This window comes from Callorhinus ursinus, unplaced genomic scaffold (assembly GCF_003265705.2).
Source record: "Callorhinus ursinus isolate GAN/ISIS: 27379988/994484 unplaced genomic scaffold, GSC_fseal_2.0 scaffold11, whole genome shotgun sequence".
Taxonomy (NCBI): domain Eukaryota; kingdom Metazoa; phylum Chordata; class Mammalia; order Carnivora; family Otariidae; genus Callorhinus; species Callorhinus ursinus.
Window position 1 is genome coordinate 58,563,214 of NW_027397073.1, and position 22,689 is coordinate 58,585,902.

Sequence of the window (22,689 nt, forward strand, 5' to 3'; positions counted from 1 at the left end):
AGGGGGAAAGTTCTCAGTTTTTCCCCATTGAGAATGATATTCGCTGTAGGTTTTTCATAGATGGCTTTTATGTTATTGAGGTATGTACCCTCTATCCCTACAGTCTGAAGAGTTTTGATCAAGAAAGGATGCTGTACTTTGTCAAATGCTTTTTCTGCATCTACTGAGAGGATCATATGATTCTTGTTCGTTCTTTTGTTAATGTATTGTATCACGTTGATTGATTTGCGGATGTTGAAGCAACCTTGCAGCCCAGGGATAAATCCCACTTGGTCGTGGTGAATAATCCTTTTAATGTACTATTGGATCCTATTGGCTAGTATTTTGGTGAGAATTTTTGCATCCGTGTTCATCAAGGATATTGGTCTGTAATTCTCCTTTTTGATGGGGTCTTTGTCTGGTTTGGGGATCAAGGTAATGGTGGCCTCATAAAACGAGTTTCGATGTTTTCCTTCCATTTCTATTTTTTGGAACAGTTTCAGAAGAATAGGTATTAGTTCTTCTTTAAATGTTTGGTAGAATTCCCCTGGGAAGCCATCTGGCCCTGGGCTTTTGTTTGTTGGGAGATTTTTGATGACTGCTTCAATTTCCTTAGTGGTTATAGGTCTGTTCAGGTTTTCTATTTCTTCCTGGTTTAGTTTTGGTAGTTGATACATCTCTAGGAATGCATCCATTTCTTCCAGATTATCTAATCTGCTGACATATAGTTGTTCTTATAATTGTTTGTATTTCTTTGGTGTTGGTTGTGATCTCTCCTCTTTCATTCATGATTTTGTTGATTTGGGTCCTTTCTCTTTTCTTTTTGATAAGTCTGGCCAGGGGTTTATCAATCTTGTTAATTCTTTCAAAGAACCAGCTCCTAGTTTCGTTGATCTGTTCTACTGTTCTTTGGTTTCTAATTCATTGATTTCTGCTCTGATCTTTATTATTTCTCTTCTCCCACTTGGTTTAGGCTTTATTTGCTGTTTTTTCTCTAGCTCCTTTAGGTGTAGGGTTAGGTTGTGTATTTGAGATCTTTCTTGTTTCTTGAGAAAGGCTTGTATTGCTATATACTTTCCTCTTAGGGCTGCCTTTGCTGTATCCCAAAGATTTTGAATAGTTGTGTTTTCATTTTCATTTGTTTCCATGAATTTTTTTAATTCTTTTTAATTTCCTGGTTGACCCATTCATTCTTTAGTAGGATGCTCTTTAGCCTCCATGTATTTGAGTTCTTTGCGACTTTCCTCTTGTGATTGAGTTCTAGTTTCAAAGCATTGTGGTCTGAATATATGCAGGGAATGATCCCAATCTTTTGGTACCGGTTGAGACCTGATTTGTGACCTAGCATGTGATCTATTCTGGAGAATGTTCCATGGGCACTAGAGAAGAATGTGTATTCTGTTGCTTTGGGATGGAATGTTCTGAATATGTCTGTGAAGTCCATTTGGTCCAGTGTGTCATTTAAAGTCTTTTAGGAAATAAATCTTTAAAAAAATTAATGGCTGGGGCACCTGGGTGGCTCAGTCGGTGAAGCATCTGCCTTCGGCTCAGGTCATGATCCCAGGGTCCTGGGATCGAGCCCCACGTTGGGCTCCCTGTTCTGCTGAGAGCCTGCTTTTCCCTCTCCCTCTGCCTGCTGCTCTGCCTACTTGTGCTCTTGCTCTGTCAAATAAATAAATAAAATCTTTTAAAAAAAAAGTAATGGGTATATTTTAGAGGAATTTGAGAAAATATATCTGTATTGTCAAAAACAGAAAAAGAAAGCATTTGCAAATTTAAATTTTGATTAGAAAAGTTGTAAGTTAAGAGAGGTTAAAAATAATACTGGAATGTCATAGATATATAGAGCAAACAGACAGATGGAGAATGACAAGAGGGGCACCTGGGTGGCTTAGCCATTTAAGCATCTGCCTTCAGCTAAGGTCATGATCCTGTGGTCCTCGGAATGAACCCCACATCAGGCTCCCTGCTCAGTAAGGAGCCTGCTTCTCCCTCTCTCTGCTGCTCCCTCTGCTTGTGTTCTCTCTCTTGCTCACTCTCTCAAATAAATAAATAAAATGTTTTTTTTTAAAAAGGAAAATATGACAGGAAAAATTGATACTCTGGGAAAGAATAAAAAATAAGAGGGAAGAACTTGTCAAAGAAATAATAGAAGAAAACTTTCCAAAGCTGAGAAAAAAACACACATCCTTAGACTGGAAGAATCTACAGAATGCTGAGCAAGATTAATGAGAAAAGACCTACATCTAGACACAGCCTCATACAGTCTTACTACTGCCAAGTCAAATAATACTCTGAAAGATCTCAGAAATAACAATAGAGTTTATGTACAAGGAATATGAATCACACTGTTGGGGCATCTGGCTGGCTCAGTTGGTAGAGCATGTGACTCTTGATCTCAGGGTTGTGAGTTCAAGCCCCACGTTGGGTGTGGAGCCTACTTAAAAAAAATAAAAATAAAATAAATCATGAATAAAAAAACCTGAGTTAAAAAAAAAAGAATTACACTGCCATCAGACTTCTCATCACTGTCATTTGACCAATGCCTCAAGTGCACAGTTGAAAAATTACTTTGAACTGACAAATTATTGATCAAGGATGTGAATGTAAAATTAAAAACATTTTTAGACAGCAAGAACTCGAAGTTATTTCTCACACACCAGATTTGGTATGAATAATAAGGCAGAAGACCAAGAAAGAGAAGAACATGGGTTGAATGAAATAGCTTTAACCAGGAGTTGATTTAAGGACAGTTATAAGATGATAACTACATTGAAGGCTGTTCTGTGGTCAGTCAGGTGTGGCCTCAGAGGAGGCATAGGAAAGGCTCAAGGAACAAAGTTCATTATAAATCACAGGTCTCAGAGAGGGGGTCACTGCATGCCACGCAGGATCACAGAAGCAGCACCAGGTTTTTGTCAAGTGACAGAAAGACAGGAGCAAGAGGAAAATCTGGGCCAGAATCTTCAGTGAGGCTTCCACAGGAAAGTCAGTGCAGGACAGGGCAAGCAGTTTTTGTCTGGCTGGTTTGAATCATTCCCAGGGGCTCTAGGCTCTGCAGGTGGTCTCTAGTTGCTTAGTACTGGGCCTGGCTTGGTTAGGCACATGCCTCCTGGGTTGCTTGGGCTGGTGGAGGAGGTGTGGCTCAGGACTGATCAGTTTGCATATCCAGAGCCTGCTCCTGGCTGAGCCCTTTGCTGGCTCCTAGAATTGACTAGCCCAGGAAGCAGTCTCTCTCCAGCCAGAAAGCTTTTTATGAGATGTCGAAACATCATGAAATACAGAAAATTAAAAACATAAATAGTACAGAGGCTTAAGAGACAACTAGCCTGCCTGAAGCAGTAAGTGAGGGCCCTGAGAAGTATCTCTCTGAGAAGAAAATGAGTTCCATAGGGTATCAAGCATACAACTGAGAAGCAGAATAATTTTTCAGGATTTGTTATAAGCTTGTTATTTGTGGTACACACACACACACATTCCAAGAAAATTCCAAGTATAGAAATAGCAAGAAAATACAAAAGTTCAACAAGAAAACGTTAGTCCTAGGAATTAAATATGACGGTTTGCTATTATGAAAGTATTCACATATACAGAGAAGCAGAGAGAATAATATGGCGAATTCTTATATACCCATCACTGGATTCAACAGTTATAAAAAAGTACACCACATTTGTTTCATCTATCCACTTTTTTCTGACTTGGCATATAAATATTTAAAAGCAAATTATAGACAGTAAATAATGCATCTGCATTCTTCAGTTTCAATTTCTAAAAGAAAATAAAGACATTTACTTTTTTAATAATAATGTCATTAGGAAACCTATAAGATTAACAATAATTTCTTGGTATAATCTAACATTCCAGTTCATAATCAAGTTTCTCCATTTGTCTCAAAAATGTATTTGTATATTTGATATGTTCAAATTGATCCAAACAAGATCCTTGCATGGTATCTGGTTGTGTGTTGTTGTGTTTTCTCATGCCATTTGACATATTGAAGAAACACTTTGCCTGTAGAATATCCCACATTCAGGATTTGACTGTTTACTTCCTTGAGGTTGTCGTTTAACTTGTTCCTCTGCCTTTCTGTATTACCAGTAATTTGAAGCTAGCTGTTAAAGTTTGAATGGATTCAGGTTTTATATTTTTTGGCAAGAAGACCAATAGGTTAATGCTATGTGAAATAGCTGATTTTCAGTATTTTATGGAGTTCATGGAAAAGTTCATTTTATCTTAAAATTAAATATTTTCCTCTGCTAATATGGCATTGGGCAAGGAAATCTTATCATACTTTCTGTTTTACAGTGAACAATATTCATGGGGTCATGTTAAGGTAAACTGCTGTTTGCTTGTTTTCAACTTTTAGAATCAGCTTATAGTAAGACAAGAAGTTTTCATTGTATTTACGCAACAGAACATAGTTATTAAGTTTGTCAACATAAGTTAGGAGAAGTTGGGTGGAAAGTGGGAAAGACACCTGCATCCTTATCTGCAAATGAGGGAATTAAGACATGTGGAATAAAAATCAGAAGTTTAAGTATATTTAAGATCGCAAAAGAAACAAATTATGGTATTAGAATAATACAATTACTAGAAATACAGGAGAGAGGGTTAGTATAAATGAACTTTAATTTCATCTCTCATATAAGAGGATTAATAGATAAGATCTAAAGATGTTTTTACTGCTTTTGGTAAATTAATCATTTTTATTTAAATTCTCATAGAGGTAACCACCAGACAAACTTAAGAATAGACTTTTAAAGTGGCTGTGTCTGGAGAGTGGAGTTAGGGTTGAAAGGAGTGGAAAGGAATTTTTCTTTTTATTATACATTTTTCTGGACTCTTGGTTGTTGCTGTTTAACCATGCACCTTCATTAAGGAAAGTAATACCTTTTTCCCCTTAGTCTTAATTTCTACCCTAAAATGTGGTTTTCATCAAGTAAAGTCTACTTTAACATAACCTTAGTTTTCAAAGGTATGACAACAGGTCAGATATGAAAGAATTAAGTACACATTAGAAAAACAAAGTTCTATGCACTTAAAGGATTTGAAATGCTTGCCTTTTCAGTTGTTGCCATTGGTTTCCTGATTTGGGGACTCTTTGTCATGTGCGGAGCCAGTGTCTTTAAAATTTTAGTATAATTAGTTTTTAAATTTCAGTGTAGTGACAGCATGCCACAAAGTAACCAACTCCCTCAAGAAAATGATCCTGGAAAGAAATGAGAGCTCCAGAAATAATCTCTGTAGTCAACTAAAGAAAAGCTAGCAATGATAAACTTCAGGAGGATGATAGATGCTTCCCAGAAAAGTTTTACTAATTGTTTTAAACTGTGAGTGGTTAGTAACTCTCTACCCAGAAATTGATCCACTGTACATAATGAATATAGACAACTGAAGAATTTCCAGAAATTTCAGAAGGTTGCTTTTTCTGAAGGAGATATCTCTGCAGGAGAAATCCCACATATCATTGGAAGATCAGATTTCATAACTCACCATGTTTGAAAGAATGCAGAATTGAAGAGTGCTTCAGGCAAGAGAGAGAGGGTCAAAATCCGCATTGCCCAAGAAGAGTCTCTGGTGCTCTCTCTGGACGTGATCCTAGTTGAAAAGAGAACGATAGATGAAAGCTTTAAAACAATGCCATGGAAAAATATTAAATAGCAAACATTTACTTCATGCTTACTGATTTTAGTGCAGTGTATTCAGATTTAAATTACAAATGTTTTTGGCGTAAGTTTGTTAAATGCACAAAACTCTCCCCTCAAAACTTTTTGTAATGTAATCTCTGGTAATTAGCCATGAAGTTCCTTTAAAGTCTCAGTAGATGTTGAGTTTAGCTCTCTTGTTGAACTCCGTTGTTTGCTTTTTCGTCTCAGATTACTAATTTTCATTCATTATAAAGTCTGGCAGAAGAATATATTATGTATATTTGTATAATTCACATATTCTAAGTATTATTCACTTTTCAGTGCCACCATTTAATGATTATTTATAGAATGTGGTTATTAAAATGAGCAGCACATATTAAATCAGACTGAATCATAAGCTTGGCTCTAATCCTAGATTATATAACAGTGGACAAATCATTTAATTTATCTGGGCCTACTTCCTCTTTTGTGAATAAAGGAGTCAGATTTGACCCTTTAATTCATGATTCTGTTTCACAGTCAAAATCGTTAAAGTTCATATGTAATGAAAGATTTTATGAAGAGTCTGCACAACCTTATCCTCAGCTCTTGCCATGTTCCTTAAAGTAATAAAGTGTCATGTGGAAAACATGAGGTGATTTTTCCTTCTGCCTAAATTTATAAAATGTCAGAATTTATAAATTTGGTTTAACTTTTCAAAATTTTAGTCTGAGGAAAAAGAAAAACTCCATATTAGGCCTAATAAATACTAAACCAAAATGAAGTATAATTTAATTTTTAAAAGTATCATTCACAAAAGGAAATCCAGAGGGCTCCTTTCCAGTTATTATTGCTACTAAACATTATACCCCAAAACATAGTGGCTTAAAACAGTAATAATCATTTAATTAGCTCATGAACCTGTGTTCTGGGTAGCTCCCTTCTGCTCCACATAACATCAGCTGGAATAGCCCGAAGATTGGGGCTGATTAAGCATTTTCTCAGCTCTCTCCTCTCAGCTCTCCTCAGCAAAACACCCCGAAAGAGTTCTCTATCGTCACTATCCCTAATTTTCTTCTGCCATTTTCCCTTTTTAAGATTATTTTTTCATTTTGAAATAATTTTCAAATGTAGAGAAAATCTGCCAGAAGGGGAAAGACTCCTATATCCCCTCACCTAGATTCCCCAGTTACTAACATTTTAATGAATTTGTTCCGTTGTTCATTACTGCTTCCTCTCCCTTCAGACACGCCCCCCAAACATGCATGATCATTCATCCTTTTTTGAACCTTAAGAAATCAAGCTTTATACATGATAGCCCATCACTCCTAAATGTTCCAGTCTGTATTTTCCAATGAGAACATTCTCCTACATAACTGGCATGCACCCTCCAAGTAAGGAAGCCAACATTTTTACGACACTGCCACCCAATCCACAAACCTCATTCATATTTCGCCAACTGTCTCAGCAGTATCTCTTGTGATATCTTTTCTGATCCAGGTTCCTGTCCAGAATATGTGATGCATTTAGTTGTCATGTCTGATCAGACTCATTCAATTTGAAACAGTACTGTGGTCTTTCCCTTGACAGTTTCATTGAGTACAGACTTTACATTATGTAGGATGACCCTAAACCTTGATCCACCTGATGTTGACTGATAACCATACTTAAATCAGACATTCTTGGCAACAACAGCACTGAAATGAAGTTATGCATTACATGAAGTGATACATATCAACCTGTTGCATCACTGGTCATATTATTGATTTGATTTCCTGATCACATTGGCATCTACCAGATTTTCTACATTAAAGTCACCTTTAACCTTTTTGTAATTGGTTAGTATTTTGTAGAGAGTTTTCCAAGAGTATTTTAATATGTTCCTCATCTAACCTCCACCCACCAGCTTTGGCATCCATTGACAACTCCCATCTGAATCAAACACCTCTATGATAGTTGCCAGCTGGTAATTTTCTATTTCCTTCATTCCTTCTACATTTATCAGTTGGATACTCTACTAAAAGGAGGAGCTTTGCCTTCATTTATTTATTCATTTATTGATAACATAAAGATTCATTAATTCTTATTTATAGGGGGTAATCCATTATTATCATTATTTATTTTGATATTAAAATTGTCTCTTTGGCCAGTGGGAGCCCCTTCTCGTTGCTTCCTGTGTTTTTTGGATACATCCCCTCATTCACTGAGCATTTCCTTACTTTTAGGCATAGACAGTATCCCAGGGTCATTTTGTACTTTCCCTGGCCCAGCCCTGGAATCAGTCTTTTCTCCATATAGCTCTGGTTCCTCTTAGCAAAGGATAGGTATTTAGAAAACAACCTCTGGGCACTTGATGTGCTCGATGCTACAGGGGTGTCATCACTTCTAGGGCCCCTCAGCCAAAAAAGTTAGGAAAATATCTACATATAATGTTGGAAGCAAATTAATTTTAATATGTTGGAGCTTTGATCTCAAGGCATTAACTAACAATATTGCATGGTATTCCAGTCAGTGAGAAAAATTAACTTTTATTTTCTTTGTTCCTCCTTCCCTAGGTATGTGTAATCCTCGAAACTATAGTGACACACCTCCAACCTCAAAGAGCACCGTGGAAGAGCTTCATGAGCCAATCCCTTCTCTCTTCCGGGCACTCACAGAAGGAGACACTCAGTTGAACTGGAACATCGTTTCCTTCCCTGTTGCAGAAGAACTCTCACATCATGAGAATCTGGTTTCATTTTTAGAAACTGTGAACCAGCCACACCATCAAAATGTGTCTGTTCCTAGCAATAATGTTCACGCACCTTATTCCAGTGACAAAGGTAACTACCCACAGTTGACTTTCTATCTTGCCCTCTCACTTGCTGTGTGCTTCTATTACGTTTTAGAGCAGTTTTTGGCTTTGAGTTTATCTAGTTTTAAGTAAATTATGGACTTTAATAACCCCAGTCTTTAAGTAGATAAGGAGGTATGTCAAGCATATTATCACCACTCAGTGATAGAGATTGTGTTGGAAGGTAGATAACCTGGTTCTAATTTTGATGTTTATTTGTGTTAGGCTTTAATTGTTCTTTCCATAAGATAGCAGCAGTGCTGCTTGCTTAATATGGTATTGCTCACTGTCAGATAACATTCAGACAGTCCCAGGAAGTCACGTTTTTGTAATAGCACTGGCAGTACAAAGGATGCCAAGGTCATCAGTTAAATTTCTTTATGGGCAACTTGATATTACAGATATCTAATTTTCAGGTATAAACTAACTCCAGTACTCTTGGTCAGAAGGGGAACTAAATGGAAGAATGGCTTATATAACTTTGAGAAGCATATTAAAGAATGCTTATCAGTGAGAATGAGTCATTCCTTAATTTTGGAATGTACAGGGTATGTAACTTTTATAAAGTCTTTGATATTTTCAAGTAAAAGCCTCTGCACAATTTTACTGTGGAAAAATAAGGCAATTATGAAAATTGCAGTTATTTCTTAAAATATGAGATGAATTATACATAAATAGTATAATTTGTACTCTTTTTTTAAAGATTTTATTTGAGAGAGAGCAAGTGAGAGAGAGAGCATGAGCAGGGGCTGAGGGAGAGAGAGAGAAGCAGACTCCCCACTGAACAGGGAGCCTGACGTGGGGCTTGATCCTAGCATCTTGGGATCATGACCTGAGCCAAAGGCAGACGCTTAACTGAGCCACCCAGGCGCCCCTATACTTTTTTTATTTGGCTTTTTGTTGTGCCCTCTATTACAGTCCTGCCTATGTGAAATAGTATGAACTTTGGACATCAGTAGTAAAAGCAAAACAACATTTGTTAATGATACTCAGATTAAGACTTCTTATTGGGGTTTTTTGTTAAACTACCTTAAAAGACAAATTCTAGATTTTGGAAAAGATCAGAAATATATGGAGTGTGCCTTATTCAGATATTTTGCTACCATGTTCCCCATTAAAATATAATCTACATAATAGATATTAAATAATTCATAAATTTTGTTCAAATATTATTTAATTTAATGAAATAATTACCAGGCAGCCAAGTTTCCTGGAAATACCAACTATCTTTCAAGACAGAGTTAAAATTTTTCCTCTTTGACATCTTCTCTAGGTACCCCTTGCTCCCAGGTGGAATAAACTGCCTCCTATTCCTATAATTGCCTTCTCCCCATATTTATTTTTCGATTTGTTGTCTGTTTTTAACTTCTAGGTCTACCATTTTCTACTTAGTTCCTTGGATTCTCTGGTTACTCTTTGAGTCCTAATGGCTATTATTCCATAGTAGGTGTTCAGTAAATACTTGTTGAATAAATAAATGAAAGGAAGTTGGTAATCACCTGAGATTCAAAGCTCCCCTGTCCTGCTCACTGCCAATCCCTAGTCTGCCTGGTCTCTTGCTATACTGGCCTCCCTGTTTTCCGTTTTGACCTGATATTCAGTAGTGGTTCTGTTGTCTCCTGATGCTAACCATTCACTGCAGTGGGCTTGCCTCCACTCCATTCCCCATGCACACTACACTGATGTCCTTGTGAGTTTCCTTATTTTGTTACCTGGTAACTTTGCTTTTAATTCTTCTTCCTAATACAAGTCCAGATTTTTCCATTAATCCTTTCCTTACTATTCACACCCCTGGTGATTTATCAGTTCTGTAAATGGCTCTGTAAAATAACAGACTTTAATCATACACTCTCAATTAATGGTTTTTATTGTTTTTTATTTATTTCATGTACCTTATTCTCCTACCACGGTCATCAGGTGGCATTAACTACCAGGAGAACTGAAAATTGAAACAATCAAAAATAGTTGTGTTGAAAAGCAAGACTAGAAATCGCTACTGATAATAAGAGTATTTTTTAATAGCCAGTGCTGAATTGTGCCACGTGTTGCTAACCACTTTGCATCATTTGAATTGTTTGCTTTATTTTATTGTAAATTCTCAGTATAACTTTAGAACAGGATTTTTTTTTTTTTTTTTTTTTTAGAGAGGGAGTGAAAAGGGTGAGGGGCAAAGGAAGAAGGAGAGAAAGAATCTTTTTTTTTTTTTTTTTGAGAGAGAGAGAGAGAGAATCTTAAGCAGGCTCCATGTCTAGCATGGAGCCGGACTGTGGAGCTCAATCTCACGAGCCAAAGTCAAGAGTTGGATGTTCAACCTACTGAGCCACCCATGTGCCCCTAGATCATTATTTTTCAAACTTCTTTTAGCTGGAGAATTCTCTCCTCTAAGGAAATCTTATCAGAAATCCCCAATTTAAAAGTCACAGCTCTGAAGCATATCAAATGTTAAGCCCAGTAACCTTAACTTTGAGATCAAAGTCTAGAATCTAAGGAAGCCCCTTTACCTTCTTCAGCTGGAGTGGGGGACTCTGACTTCCTTCTCAATATAATTAACATATGTGATCTTTTTTCCTACACCTCATCCATTGTCCTATGCAGAATAGCAGTAAGGGAACTAAGAATAACTATTAATATCAGCCAGGTATTAAAGCATTTCCTGCTTTACCTCTTTCTTGCTCTGAGCTCTTAATTTTTTATTTTTCAGAACACATGTGTACTGTGGTTTATTTTGATGACTGCATGTCCATACATCAGTGTAAAATATCCTGTGAGTCCATGGGAGCATCCAAATATCGCTGGTTCCATAACGCCTGCTGTGAGTGCATTGGTCCAGAGTGCATCGACTATGGTAGTAAAACTGTCAAATGTATGAACTGCATGTTTTAAAGAAGGAGAAGAATGCAAACCAAAGCAATTTAGTCAAGAAGAAAGATATAAAAAGCTATTTGGTGAGGTCTACTGGTTGTACCAGAATGCCAGCAGGTTAAGAAGATATAAAGAATTTGGACTGAGTTGAAGTATGACAAATGCAGTAATGTGTTAAATTATAACTGCTCTGGTTGATTTTATAGCCCACTGGCAATAAGCCCCTTCCCCATATACATTTACAACTTTGGTCGTATGAGAAGCAAATACACAGAGAATTCCTTGAAAGATCTGAGGTCTCTGACATAAAGCCTGATGTCATTTTTTTCTAGCATTCCAAAATCCTTTGGTTTTGAAAGTGTTAGAGCATGTTAATGTAAGTTACGATTTCTTCATTTACTACTACTGGGACACTTGAGTTTTTCCAGTTGTACGCTAGACTTCATTCACTGTGCCTTGACTCATTTATCTCCTTTATCTAGATATTCAAATATATCACCCTGAGAACTCACATAAAAATCACCATTAAAAGCTTAATTTCAAACCTTGTAATGTTGGTTTTAGAAAGTAAATGCTTAATACGTTTTACAGTTTAAAACTTTTATACAGTAGAATCCATCCTGTAATACACATGTTGACAGAACTTTGGGGAAAGTTTCTCCTTCTCTTACACCCCCTTGCCCAAAGGACTGATGTAGGTAGTGATAAAAGAATTTTGAACAAGAATTTCAAGGCACACCTATATCACTGCCTTAAATATTCTGCTAAGTAAATAATGAGAAAGTTAAAGCATTTCTCTGACTTAAGGTACCAGCTTAAAGAGCACTAGGAATGGGAAATGCCTGCCAAATCAGACGCTACTTAGAGCACTAGGGAAATGGCTTGTCCCGTTGTACAGAGATGGCAAGGCATGCTGCTGGGTAGAGAGAACGAGCCCACTCAGCCTTAGCATGGGCAGAGCCATGTTCCCCAATGATGAGTGATAGGGGATAAAGAAGAAACTTAATGGGTATGAGCAGGGAGGGTTGAAAGTGCTAGCAATTTTTATGGGAAACAAACCTAAAACTATTTACATTAATTATTTTATTATATTGTAATCTTTCCTTTAGGTTTCTGTCTGGATTGAATGTTCTTATTAAACAAATATAATCCTACAGTGGGAGGTTAAGATTATGAAATGAAAAAGAGATCTGTTCAAGATGATGTTAACTGTAGACTGTTCTGTTTTACATGTTTCAGTAATGATAAACTTAAATACTATGTACCCTTCATCATAATAAAATCCCAGTCTTCAAGCATGAATCTAAAACATAAATATTTATATTACAGAGACTCTTAATTTTACAAAATTATTAATTTCTTCAGTACATTATGAATTACAAGTAACTTGTAGAAATATCTTTTATATGTCTAAATATTTTAGTACATAAAAATAGCTAATGCTCTTAGAAACTTTGTATTCATTATATGAATAGTAGTTACAAGATCATATGTAATATCATGATTAACTGTCATAAAATCTAAAGCCTTAATACCTTTTCTGTTCTTTCAGACAACTCTAATGAATACTCAAGGTACTTTAGCCTTTTCAAAAACTTTTGGCTTTTCAAAAAAAAGGCTAAAATTTAGCTCTTGTATGTATTTTTAAAATAGGAAAACATTGGGATATCTTTTTCTTCCTTTTATCTAGAATGCCTCTGTTTAAAAGTGCCTTGAAAACATTTTAGCTCCCCTTCCTCATTAATGCCTATAAAGCTAAAGGTTTTCTTAAAACCTTTTAAACTTAAAAAAGAGAAAGTTTTAAAAGAATCTGCATCCAGCTTCTTCATTTCCACTTTGCTATTCTTCAAAGTAATTTCATACCTATGAATAAAGAAATCGTTTTTTGTTTATTGACAGCCTGCTTAATGTTGCCTTAAATATGTCAACAAATGTTTTTTAACTGCATTTATCACCTTGATTAGGCTCTCGTTACTAAATTTTCAAATGTAATATCTCTTTTGCCCCTATTCTGGGAGGGTAATTTCTTGAACCATGTTGTTTTTGATCTGGTTTTCCTTATATCTTTTTCTCCCAATAGAAATTACCCCAAATGTAATGGTAAATTTTATATTCAATTTTACTTAGTTTTTGTGGTTTATGATGGGGTTGAAAGACAGAGTTCACCTAAAAGTTTCCATTTCCAGTTTATAATGTATTTCAGATTTTGAATAACAATGTTTTCCAAATTAAAAATATAACATTTGAGAAATCAGTAGCCCCGCTAAAATTTAGACCTTTTATTACTATTCTAAGTACAATTCACTTCTATATTGAAGCTCTGGTAAAAATTCTTTCTTTTTTTAAATGAAAAATTATGTTGTTAACTTTTTTATAACTAGATAAAAAGAACTGAAATAGTAGGTATTATATAAGCCATATATAAAAAGTTCTTTCCTCCTAATTAGTTTTTTGTCCCTCCCCACCCCAATTAGCATCAAATTATTACAGAAATTGTACTCAAAATAGTGGCACCAAATCAAATGATAATTCAAATAAAGCAAGTCTTTGTTTACATAGAATGCTATAAAGAGAGGCTTTCATTTAAAAAAAACTATTTCTAAAGATTCAGAAAACAAAATTGGTAAGATATTAGAATATTGGAACAATTACTTATAAAGCAGAGTAGCATCAAAATAGAGAAAAGAAACTCAGACTTCTGAAAAATGAGGTAAATATAAATAAGCCACATATTTAAAGTTTGTTTTTGCAAAAGCTTCTTTGAAGATTTTAAAAATCTATTTTACATTCCCCAGAGTCTATGTTAATTGTATTTCACATGATCTACAACATACAGAATTATGTATTTTTTCTTTGGTTGTCCCTATAAGCAAAAGAGTATTTTAATAAAAAATTGAAATGAGTGTGTCATGCTTTTTGTTAACTTCAGCATAGTAACACCAGAATAAGTTTGACACTTCTGTCTAGTGAAGTTATAGTTTAAAGGAACCATGTCCCCTTCTCTCTGGATGTCCCTGTGGGTTGTGTTGAAACAAAGGCTCTTTAAGCAGTTTGCTCTCTGCTTTTTCAAGTGCTTTATTCCAATAAGGGGGAAACTTTGAAATGAAATACTTAACATTCTCCTTGTTCTGCGAGCCTCAGGAGAACTATCTGATGGTTGGAAGGAGTTATAGGAAGGTCAAGGTAGGAAAATCACTCCTCGCTCTCCCACAGTGAGTCTCACAGGGTTATGTTGTTAGAATTGAGAGCCATAGGCTATCCCCTTACGGTAGAATCTGTGTTATTTCACAGAATCTACGTTCTGAAAGCCTAGTGGACAGGAGGATTTAGAGAGGGAAGAATTCAAGAGGACAGGCTGCCAGCCTGAGTGACTTAATGGAACGAGAGATCTAAGGAATTTGGGGGGTAGAATTCATTTCAAGAAGGACTGCCCATGGGGCGCCTGGGTGGCTCAGTCCTTAATTGTCTGCCTTCAGCTCAGGTTATGATCCCAGGGTCCTGGGATCGAGCCCCTGAATCGGGCTCCCTGCTCTGCGGGAAGCCTGCTTCTCCCTCTGCTTGTGTTCCCTCTCTCGCTGTGTCTCTCTCTGACAAATAAATAAAATCTTTAAAAAAAAAAAAAAGGACTGCCCTGCTCAGCGGAGAGCCTGCTTCTCTGTCTGCCTCTGCCTGCCGCCAGGCCTACTTATGATCTCTCTGTCAAATCAATCAATCAATCAATCAATCTTAACTGTACATTTGATGAGGAAAGTTGTTCTTTTGCTACAGGCGTCCAGTGGCAGTGAGCCACGTGGCACGGAGAGGCAGAGGGTCAATCTGGAGATGCAGGGTTGGGAGGGAGCATCTCAGCTAGGGAAATCAGCAGGCGGGCAGGCTGTGGTATGGCGAGCCCCACCCAGCACCCACACCTGGTGGGTTTTGAGTTCCTTAAGCTGGCAGCTAACTCCATTAGCTTGTAGGTGTTATGAGTTATGATTCTTAGGCCTCTTATATTTTACCTAACCAATTAAAAAATTGATTTTACATCTTTTTATTTTGAAGTCTCTGCTTGAAGGATGGAGTCAGCAACAACTCCAAGGTACAGCTTTTGAGGTGAGAATTCTCAGTGCAAAAGCAAAGAGAGAAGAGTTCTGCCCTCCTAGAGGGGTGCTGTGACCCAGAAAGGAGCCTGGAAAAGTGCGGAACTGGAAAAGCGAGGATCCGTCATGGTTGAGGATGTCAGAAATGCCCTCAGTTGATTGAAGTTAGCCACTGAATTTAGACAGTCACCACTGAAATTCCTTTGTGGCAAAAATGGTTGCACTGTTAGCCCCCCTAATGCACATCATGCTGCAGCCATAGTGGTCATTCTAGAATACATGTGCAGGTAATGACTGCCCTAACCACAGTTCCAGTTCCCAGCAAATTGCAAGGCCTTTGTGCTCCTTTGCCTCAGAGGGCTCGGGTTACCTAGTAGGAAGTAGGAGCAAAGCAGACAACCTGCCTTTTGTTTTCCAGCAGTTTCACCTGCTTCAGGGGCTTCTCTGGGGATGGGGGCAGTGCCGAATTGAGTGCATTTGCCAGAAGACGAGAAGAGGCCCAGGTCTCCCAGACCATAGGGACTGTGCCCCAGGCCTCAATGTGCCCTCAAGTGCCTGGCTCCAAAGTCTGAACTTGCCTCTTTCTAGGGGTTCCAACTTTCGGGTATTAGCATCCCAGCCCTCATTGTCTAGGGCCCTCAGACTTGCCTCAAGGATTCTGAGATCCAGGGTAGGTAACAGAGCCTTGCTCTTGGCAGGTATTGGATGTGATAGGGCTCTGCATCAGATTTTACTTGATTTAAAGAAAATAATGAGGGGCGCCTGGGTGGCTTAAGCAGTTAAGTATCCGACTCTTGATTGCAGCTCAGGTCATGATCTCAGGGTAGGGAGATGGAGCCCTACATCGGGCTCCACGCTCAGCTGAGAGTCTGCTTAAGATTCTCTCTCTCCCTCTCTCTCTGCCCCTCCCCCCACTAGTGCTGACTCACCCTCTCTCTCCCTACCTCTCATAAAGAAATAAAGAAATATCTTTAAAAAGTTAAGAAAAGAACTATGACATGTGGCAGAATGGCGTTTCCTTCTCTCACCCTCCTCCACGGGCAACCTTACTGTCGTCTCCGCCTGTCTCACCACCTTCTCTCATCCTCCTGCTCCCCTCAATGCAGGCCTTGCCCTCCCTCAGCACACCAAGTCTATTCCACCCTCGGGGTTTGCATGAATTGTTTCCTCTGCTGCCCTCAGCTGCTTACCCAGATTTCGCTCGCTTGTTCTTATTCAGGGCTCCTCCCAGATATCTCTATCACCATTTCCTAAGTAGCAGGCCCTCCCCAGTCACCCAATCCTATTACCATTTTACTTCTTAATATCAGGTAACTCTCTGAAAGTATTTATCAGTTACTTATCATTTGTTCTTCTCTGTTAGCATGTGAAACCCATGAGGGTAGGGAACTTGTTTCTTTTTTTTATCACTGCCTTAAACACAGTTCTCTAGCACCCTAAAGTGTGGGACTCATGGCAGGCACAGATGTTTTATAGAAGAATGAAGGATAGCATACTTCCATACTACCATACTTCCGCTTAAAATGGTGGCCCCTTGTTGAACTCAGATAAAGGCTCATATCCTCAGCAGGCCTCTCAGGGCCCCATGGTCTCCTCAGCCAGGCCCACCTCAGACCTTTTCATTTTGATGTGGGCTAGTTGAGCACAACAGTCAAGAAAGAATTCTTGAGGGGCGCCTGGGTGGCTCAGTTGTTAGTATCTGCCTTCGGCTCGGGTCATGATCCCAGGGTCTTGGGATCGAACCCTGCATCGGGCTCCCTGCTCAGCGGGAAGCCTGCTTCTCCCTCTCCCACTCCCCCTGCTTGTGTTCCCTCTCTCGCTGTGTCTCTGTCAAACAAACAAATAAAATCTTAAAAAAAAAAAAAAATTCTTAAGACCTTTATGGTGCAACTTAGTTTATCTAAGTAGCACAGGGACAGGACCCATGGGCAAAAAGAGCTGTGCTTTTTGCTGTGTGAGGCTGGTGGTTATATACTTAGTAATTGAAGGGAAGGGGGTATGCAGGGAGTGTCAGATTACAAAAGTTTCTTTGAATTTCTTTTAATTTCTACTTGTAAAACTACCTTTGCAAGATTTCTTTGGTGCCTATCTTCAGTTTGATATTAACTGTAGGTGAGATATACAGGTAGTAATGAGACCCTTAAAGAGTGTAGCAATGGGCACATATTTGATGCTTATCAAAACTATGTAGGCTTTAGGTCAGCCTTCTGGACTAAGGGTAAACATTTTCGTGCTTCTGTCCCCCATTTTCTCCACTGACCAATTTTCGGTCCTTAAATCTTTAAGGTTGCTGAAGGACAAAGGGCTCGTCTTCTGTAACTTCAAGCTGATGGGGTTATAGAGATGTCCCTACCTATGGAGCAAAATTGGTCACTGTCTGTTCCTATGAATAGTAATCACAGAAGACCACTGCTGCAGAGTCCAGAGTGGACATCAGGAGATTATTTCGTATAGTAAGGATCATCTGTTGACTGGGCAAAGGAGTCAGGAACTGTTTACATGTACCTCGACAATAGGAGAGAACAAAGCAAAAGAGACAACACATTAGGATTAATATGATAAAAATAAGTGTGATAAGACCCTTTAAGGTCCATCTCCCAACCAATCATTAAGTGACAATGTAGGGTCTTTAAGAGCACCAATCTGGTTAGTAATATCTGTAAGTAACCCTGTTACATTTTTGTCATAATCTGGAATGGAAACACAACATTCCGTTTTAATAATGACACATGTTCTTCCTTGTGCTGCTGTTAAGACATCTAATGCCATTCTATTTTGTAGAACTGCTTTAAGCATTTGAGTTACATTAGTGATTAATAAATAATGTAATGCTGGGATACCTGGGTGGTTCAGTCGGTTAAGCATCTGACATTTGATTTCAGGTCGTGAACTCAGGGTCATGAGATTGAACCCTCACTGGGCTCTGCACTGGCCGTGGAGCCTGCTTAAGATTCTCTCTCCCTCTCCCTCTGCCCCTCCCCACCCCACCCCCCACCCTGCTCTCTCACACTTGCTCTTTCTCTAAAAAAATGGTAATAATGTAACTCTGTTTTGGAAGTCATTAAGCCCTTAAATGTATAGCATGTGGTGTTACCCATCATATAGACTGTTTTGTTTAGCAAGCAATCAGGTAATTAAAAGGCACTTTTATGGAAACAAAAGAAAACTATAAGTCAATGGTTAGAGCAAATTACAAATCCAGTCTGAGTCTCAAGTGCTCCTGGTAAGATTTTTTTAGATGTCAGGCTTGCAAGCATTCTCATCTGGTGTGGCAGCTGAAATCAGGTGAAACAGGCAGTGGGAATCAAATGAAATTTTCTGGTTTGTAATTGTCTCTGGTGATCCTTTTGAATGGCCTGTACTTCAGCAAGCACAAAGATTGTCTATACATTAGTTTTGTGGCAGTTTCTTTGAAGCTGACCTCAAATTGTCTAGCATCAGTTTTCAGGGTTTTAGGAAAAAGGACAGTTTTCATTTTTAATGACTTTCTGTCAAGAGAATGGAAGAATATTGGAAACCTTAGTTAAAAAGCCATAGCCAGATATTTGAGGAAACCAGAACAACTCAGGATCTAGTTTAGCTTATAATAAGTAGTATTAAAATCAAATCTCTACAAAGATGTGTTATTGAAACGTATTTTCTCTCTATAATTACCATCATTTTTATCAGCTAGCCAAATCAAGACTAATTTGTTTGTTAAAAAAAAAGTCCAGTTTTAACAACAAAGATGGCCTAATTATTTGCATAAGCTTAGTAAGAATTGTGATTAATCATATAGATCTTTTAAAATCTGCTTTCCTAGAACTTTTACTTTATTATTAACATATAATGTATTATTTGTTTCAGAGGTACAGGTTGGTGATTCATCAATCTTACACAACACACAGTACTCACCACAAGACATACCTTCCCAATGTTCATCACACAGCCACCCCAGCACCCCTACCTCACCCCCCTCCCCTCCAGCAACCCTCAGTTTGTTTCCTGAGATTTAGAGTCTCTTATGGTTTGTCTCAAACCGTTTCTCTGGTTTCATTTTTTCCTCTCTTCCTCTATGATCCTCTGCCTTGTTTCTTAAATTCCAAATATCAGTGAGATCATATGATAATTGTCTTTCTCTGATTGACTTATTTCACTCAGCATAATACCCTTTATTTCCATCCACATCGTTGCAAATAGCAAGATTTCCTTTTTTTTTTTTTTTGGATGGTTGCATAAAATTCCATTTCACACACACACACCACATCTTCTTTATCCATTCATCTGTCAATGGACATTTGGCTTTCTCCATAGTTTAGCTATTGTGGACATTGCTGCTATAAACATTGGGGTACAAGTGCCCCTTCAGATCCCTACATTTGTATCTTTGGGGTAAATACCCGGTAGTGCAATTGCTGGGTTGTATGGTGGCTCTATTTTCAACTTTTTGAGGAACCTCCATACTGTTTTCCAGAGTGGCTGCACCAGCTTACATTCCCACCAACAGTGCATCCCTGCCAACATCTGTCATTTCCTGACTTGTTAATTTTAGCCATTCTGACTGGTGTGAAGTCTCTCATTGTGGTTTTGATTTGTATTTCCCTGATGCTGAGTGATGTTGAGCACTTTTCATGTGTCTCTTGGCCATTTGGATGTCTTCTTTGCAGAAATGTCTGTTCATCTCTTCTGCCCATTTCCTGATTGGATTATTTGTTCCTTAGGTGTTGAGTTGGTAAGTTCTTTATGGATTTTGGATACTAGCCCTTTATCTGATATGTCATTTGCAAATATCTTCTCCCATTCTGTCGGTTGTCTTTTGGTTTTGTTGGCTTTTCCTTTGCTGTGCAAAAGCTTTTTACCTTGATGAAGTCCCCATAGTTCATTTTTGACGTTGTTTACCTTGCCTTTGGCGATGTGTCTAGGAAGAAGTTGCTGTGGCTGAAGAGGTTGCAGCCTGTGTTCTCCTCAAGGATTTTGATGGTTCCTGTCTCACATTTAGGTCTTTCATCCATTTTGAGTCTATTTTTGTATGTGGTGTAAGGAAATGGTCCAGTTTCATTCTTCTGCGTGTGGCTGTCCCAATTTTCCCAACACCATTTGTTGAAGAGACTGTCTTTTTTCCATTGGACATTCTTTCCTGCTTTGTCAAAGATGAGTTGTCCATCTCTGGGCTCTCTATTCTGTTCCATTGATCTATTTGTCTGTTTTTGTGCCAGTACCATACTGTCTTGATGACCACAGCTTTGTAATAGAGCTTGAAGTCTGGCATTGTGGTGCACCAGCTGTGGTTTTCTTTTTCAATATTCCTTTGGCTATTCGGGGTCTTTTCTGGTTCCATACAAATTTTAGGACTATTTGTTCCAGGTCTGTAAAAAAAGTTGATGGTATTTTGATAGGGATTGCCTAGAATATATAGATTGCTCTAGGTAGCATAGGCATCTTCACAATATTTGTTCTTCCAATCCATGAGCATGGAACGTTTTTCCATTTCTTTGTGTCTTCCTCAATTCCTTTCCTGAGCATTCTATAGTTTTCTGAGTACAGATCCTTTGCCTCTTTGGTTAGATTTATTCCTAGTTATCTTATGGTTTTGGGTGCAATTGTAAATGAGATCAACTCCTTAATTTCTCTTTCTTCTGTCTCGTTGGTGTATAGGAATGCCACTGATTTCTGTGCTTTGATTTTATATCCTGCCACTTTACTGAATTCCTGTATGAGTTCTAGCAATTTTGGGGTGGAGTCTTTTGGGTTTTCCCCATAAAGTATCATACTATCTGCAAAGAGTGAGAGTTTGACTACTTCTTTGCCAATTCGGATGCCTTTTATTTCTTTCTGTTGTCTGATTGCTGAGGCTAGGACTTCTAGTACTATGTTGAACAGCAGTGGTAATAGTGGACATCCCTCCCGTGTTCCTGACCTTAGGGGGAAAGCTCTCAGTTTTTCCCCATTGAGAACAATATTCGCTGTGGGTTTTTCATAGATGGCTTTTATGATATTGAGGTATGTACCCTCTCTCCCCTACACTGTGAGGAGTTTTAATCAAGAAAGGATGCTGTACTTTGTCAAGTGCTTTTTCTGCATTTACTGAGAGGATCATATGGTTCTTGTCCTTTCTTTTATTAATGTAGTGTATCACATTGACTTGCGGATGTTGAACCAACCTTGCAGCCCAAGAATAAATCCCACTTGGTCGTGATGAATAATCCCTTTGATGTACTGTTGGATCCTATTGGCTAGTATTTTGGTGAGAATTTTTGCATTCATTTCATCAGGGATATTGGTCTGTAATTCTCCTTTTTGGTGGGGTCTTTGTCTGGTTTTGGAATCAAGGTAATTCTGGCCTCATAAGAGTTTGGAAGTTTTCCTTCCATTTCTATTTTTTGGGACAGTTTCAGAAGAATAGGTATTAATTCTTCTTTAAATGTTTGGTAGAATTCCCCTGGGAAGCCATCTGGCCCTGGGCTCTTGTTTGTTGGGAGATTTTTGATTACTGCTTCAAGTTCCTTGCTGGTTATGGGTCTGTTCAGGTTTTCTGTTTCTTCCTGGTTCAATTTTGGTAGTTCACACATCTCTAGGAATGCATCCATTTCTTCCAGATTGTCTAAATTGTTGGCATATAGTTGCTTATAATATATTCTTATAATTGTTTGTATTTCTTTGGTGTTGGTTGTGATCTCTCCTCTTTCATTCATGATTTTATTTATTTGGGTCCTATCTCTTTTCTTTTTGATAAGTCTGGCTGGGGGTTTATCAATCTTATTCTTTCCAAGAACTAGCTCCTAGTTTCATTGATCTGTTCTATTCGGTTACTATTTTTCATTGATTTCTGCTCTAATCTTTATTATTTCTCTTCTCCTGCTGGGCTTAGGCTTTATTTGCTGTTCTTTCTCCAGCTCCTTCAGGTTGTGTATTTGAGACCTTTCTTGTTTCTTGAGAAAGGCTTATATTGCTATATACTTCCCTCTTAGGACCACCTTTGCTGCATCCCAAAGATTCTGAACAGTTGTGTTTTCATTTTCATTTGTTTCCATGAATTTTTTTAATTCTTCTTTAATTTCCTGGTGGACCCATTCATTCTTTAGGAGGATGCTCTTTAGCCTCCTTGTATTTGCGTTCTTTCCAACTTTCATCTTGTGACTGAGTTTGAGTTTCAAAGCATTGTGGTATGAAAATATGCAGGGAATGATCCCAAACTTTTGGTATCAGCTGAGAATGATTTGTGACCCAGGATGTGATCTATTCTGGAGAATGTTCCATGTGCACTCAAAAAGAATGTGTATTCTGTTGCTTTGGGATGGAAAGTTCTGAATATATCTGTGAAGTCCATCCG

The 22,689-nt window shown here is 38.0% G+C and overlaps 1 protein-coding gene across 1 annotated transcript in view; it reads left to right on the plus strand.

Annotated features, from left to right (window-relative positions):
* The window catches only part of TWSG1 (twisted gastrulation BMP signaling modulator 1), a 73,294-nt gene extending 59,090 nt beyond the window's left edge, over positions 1-14,204 (plus strand). The window contains exons 4-5 of the mRNA XM_025886789.2: positions 8,162-8,428; positions 11,141-14,204. Coding sequence (XP_025742574.1) covers positions 8,162-8,428; positions 11,141-11,322 — 449 coding nt within the window. The 3' untranslated portion in view covers positions 11,323-14,204. The remainder of the gene's footprint in view (positions 1-8,161; positions 8,429-11,140) is intronic.
* Positions 14,205-22,689: the final 8,485 nt, after the last annotated feature.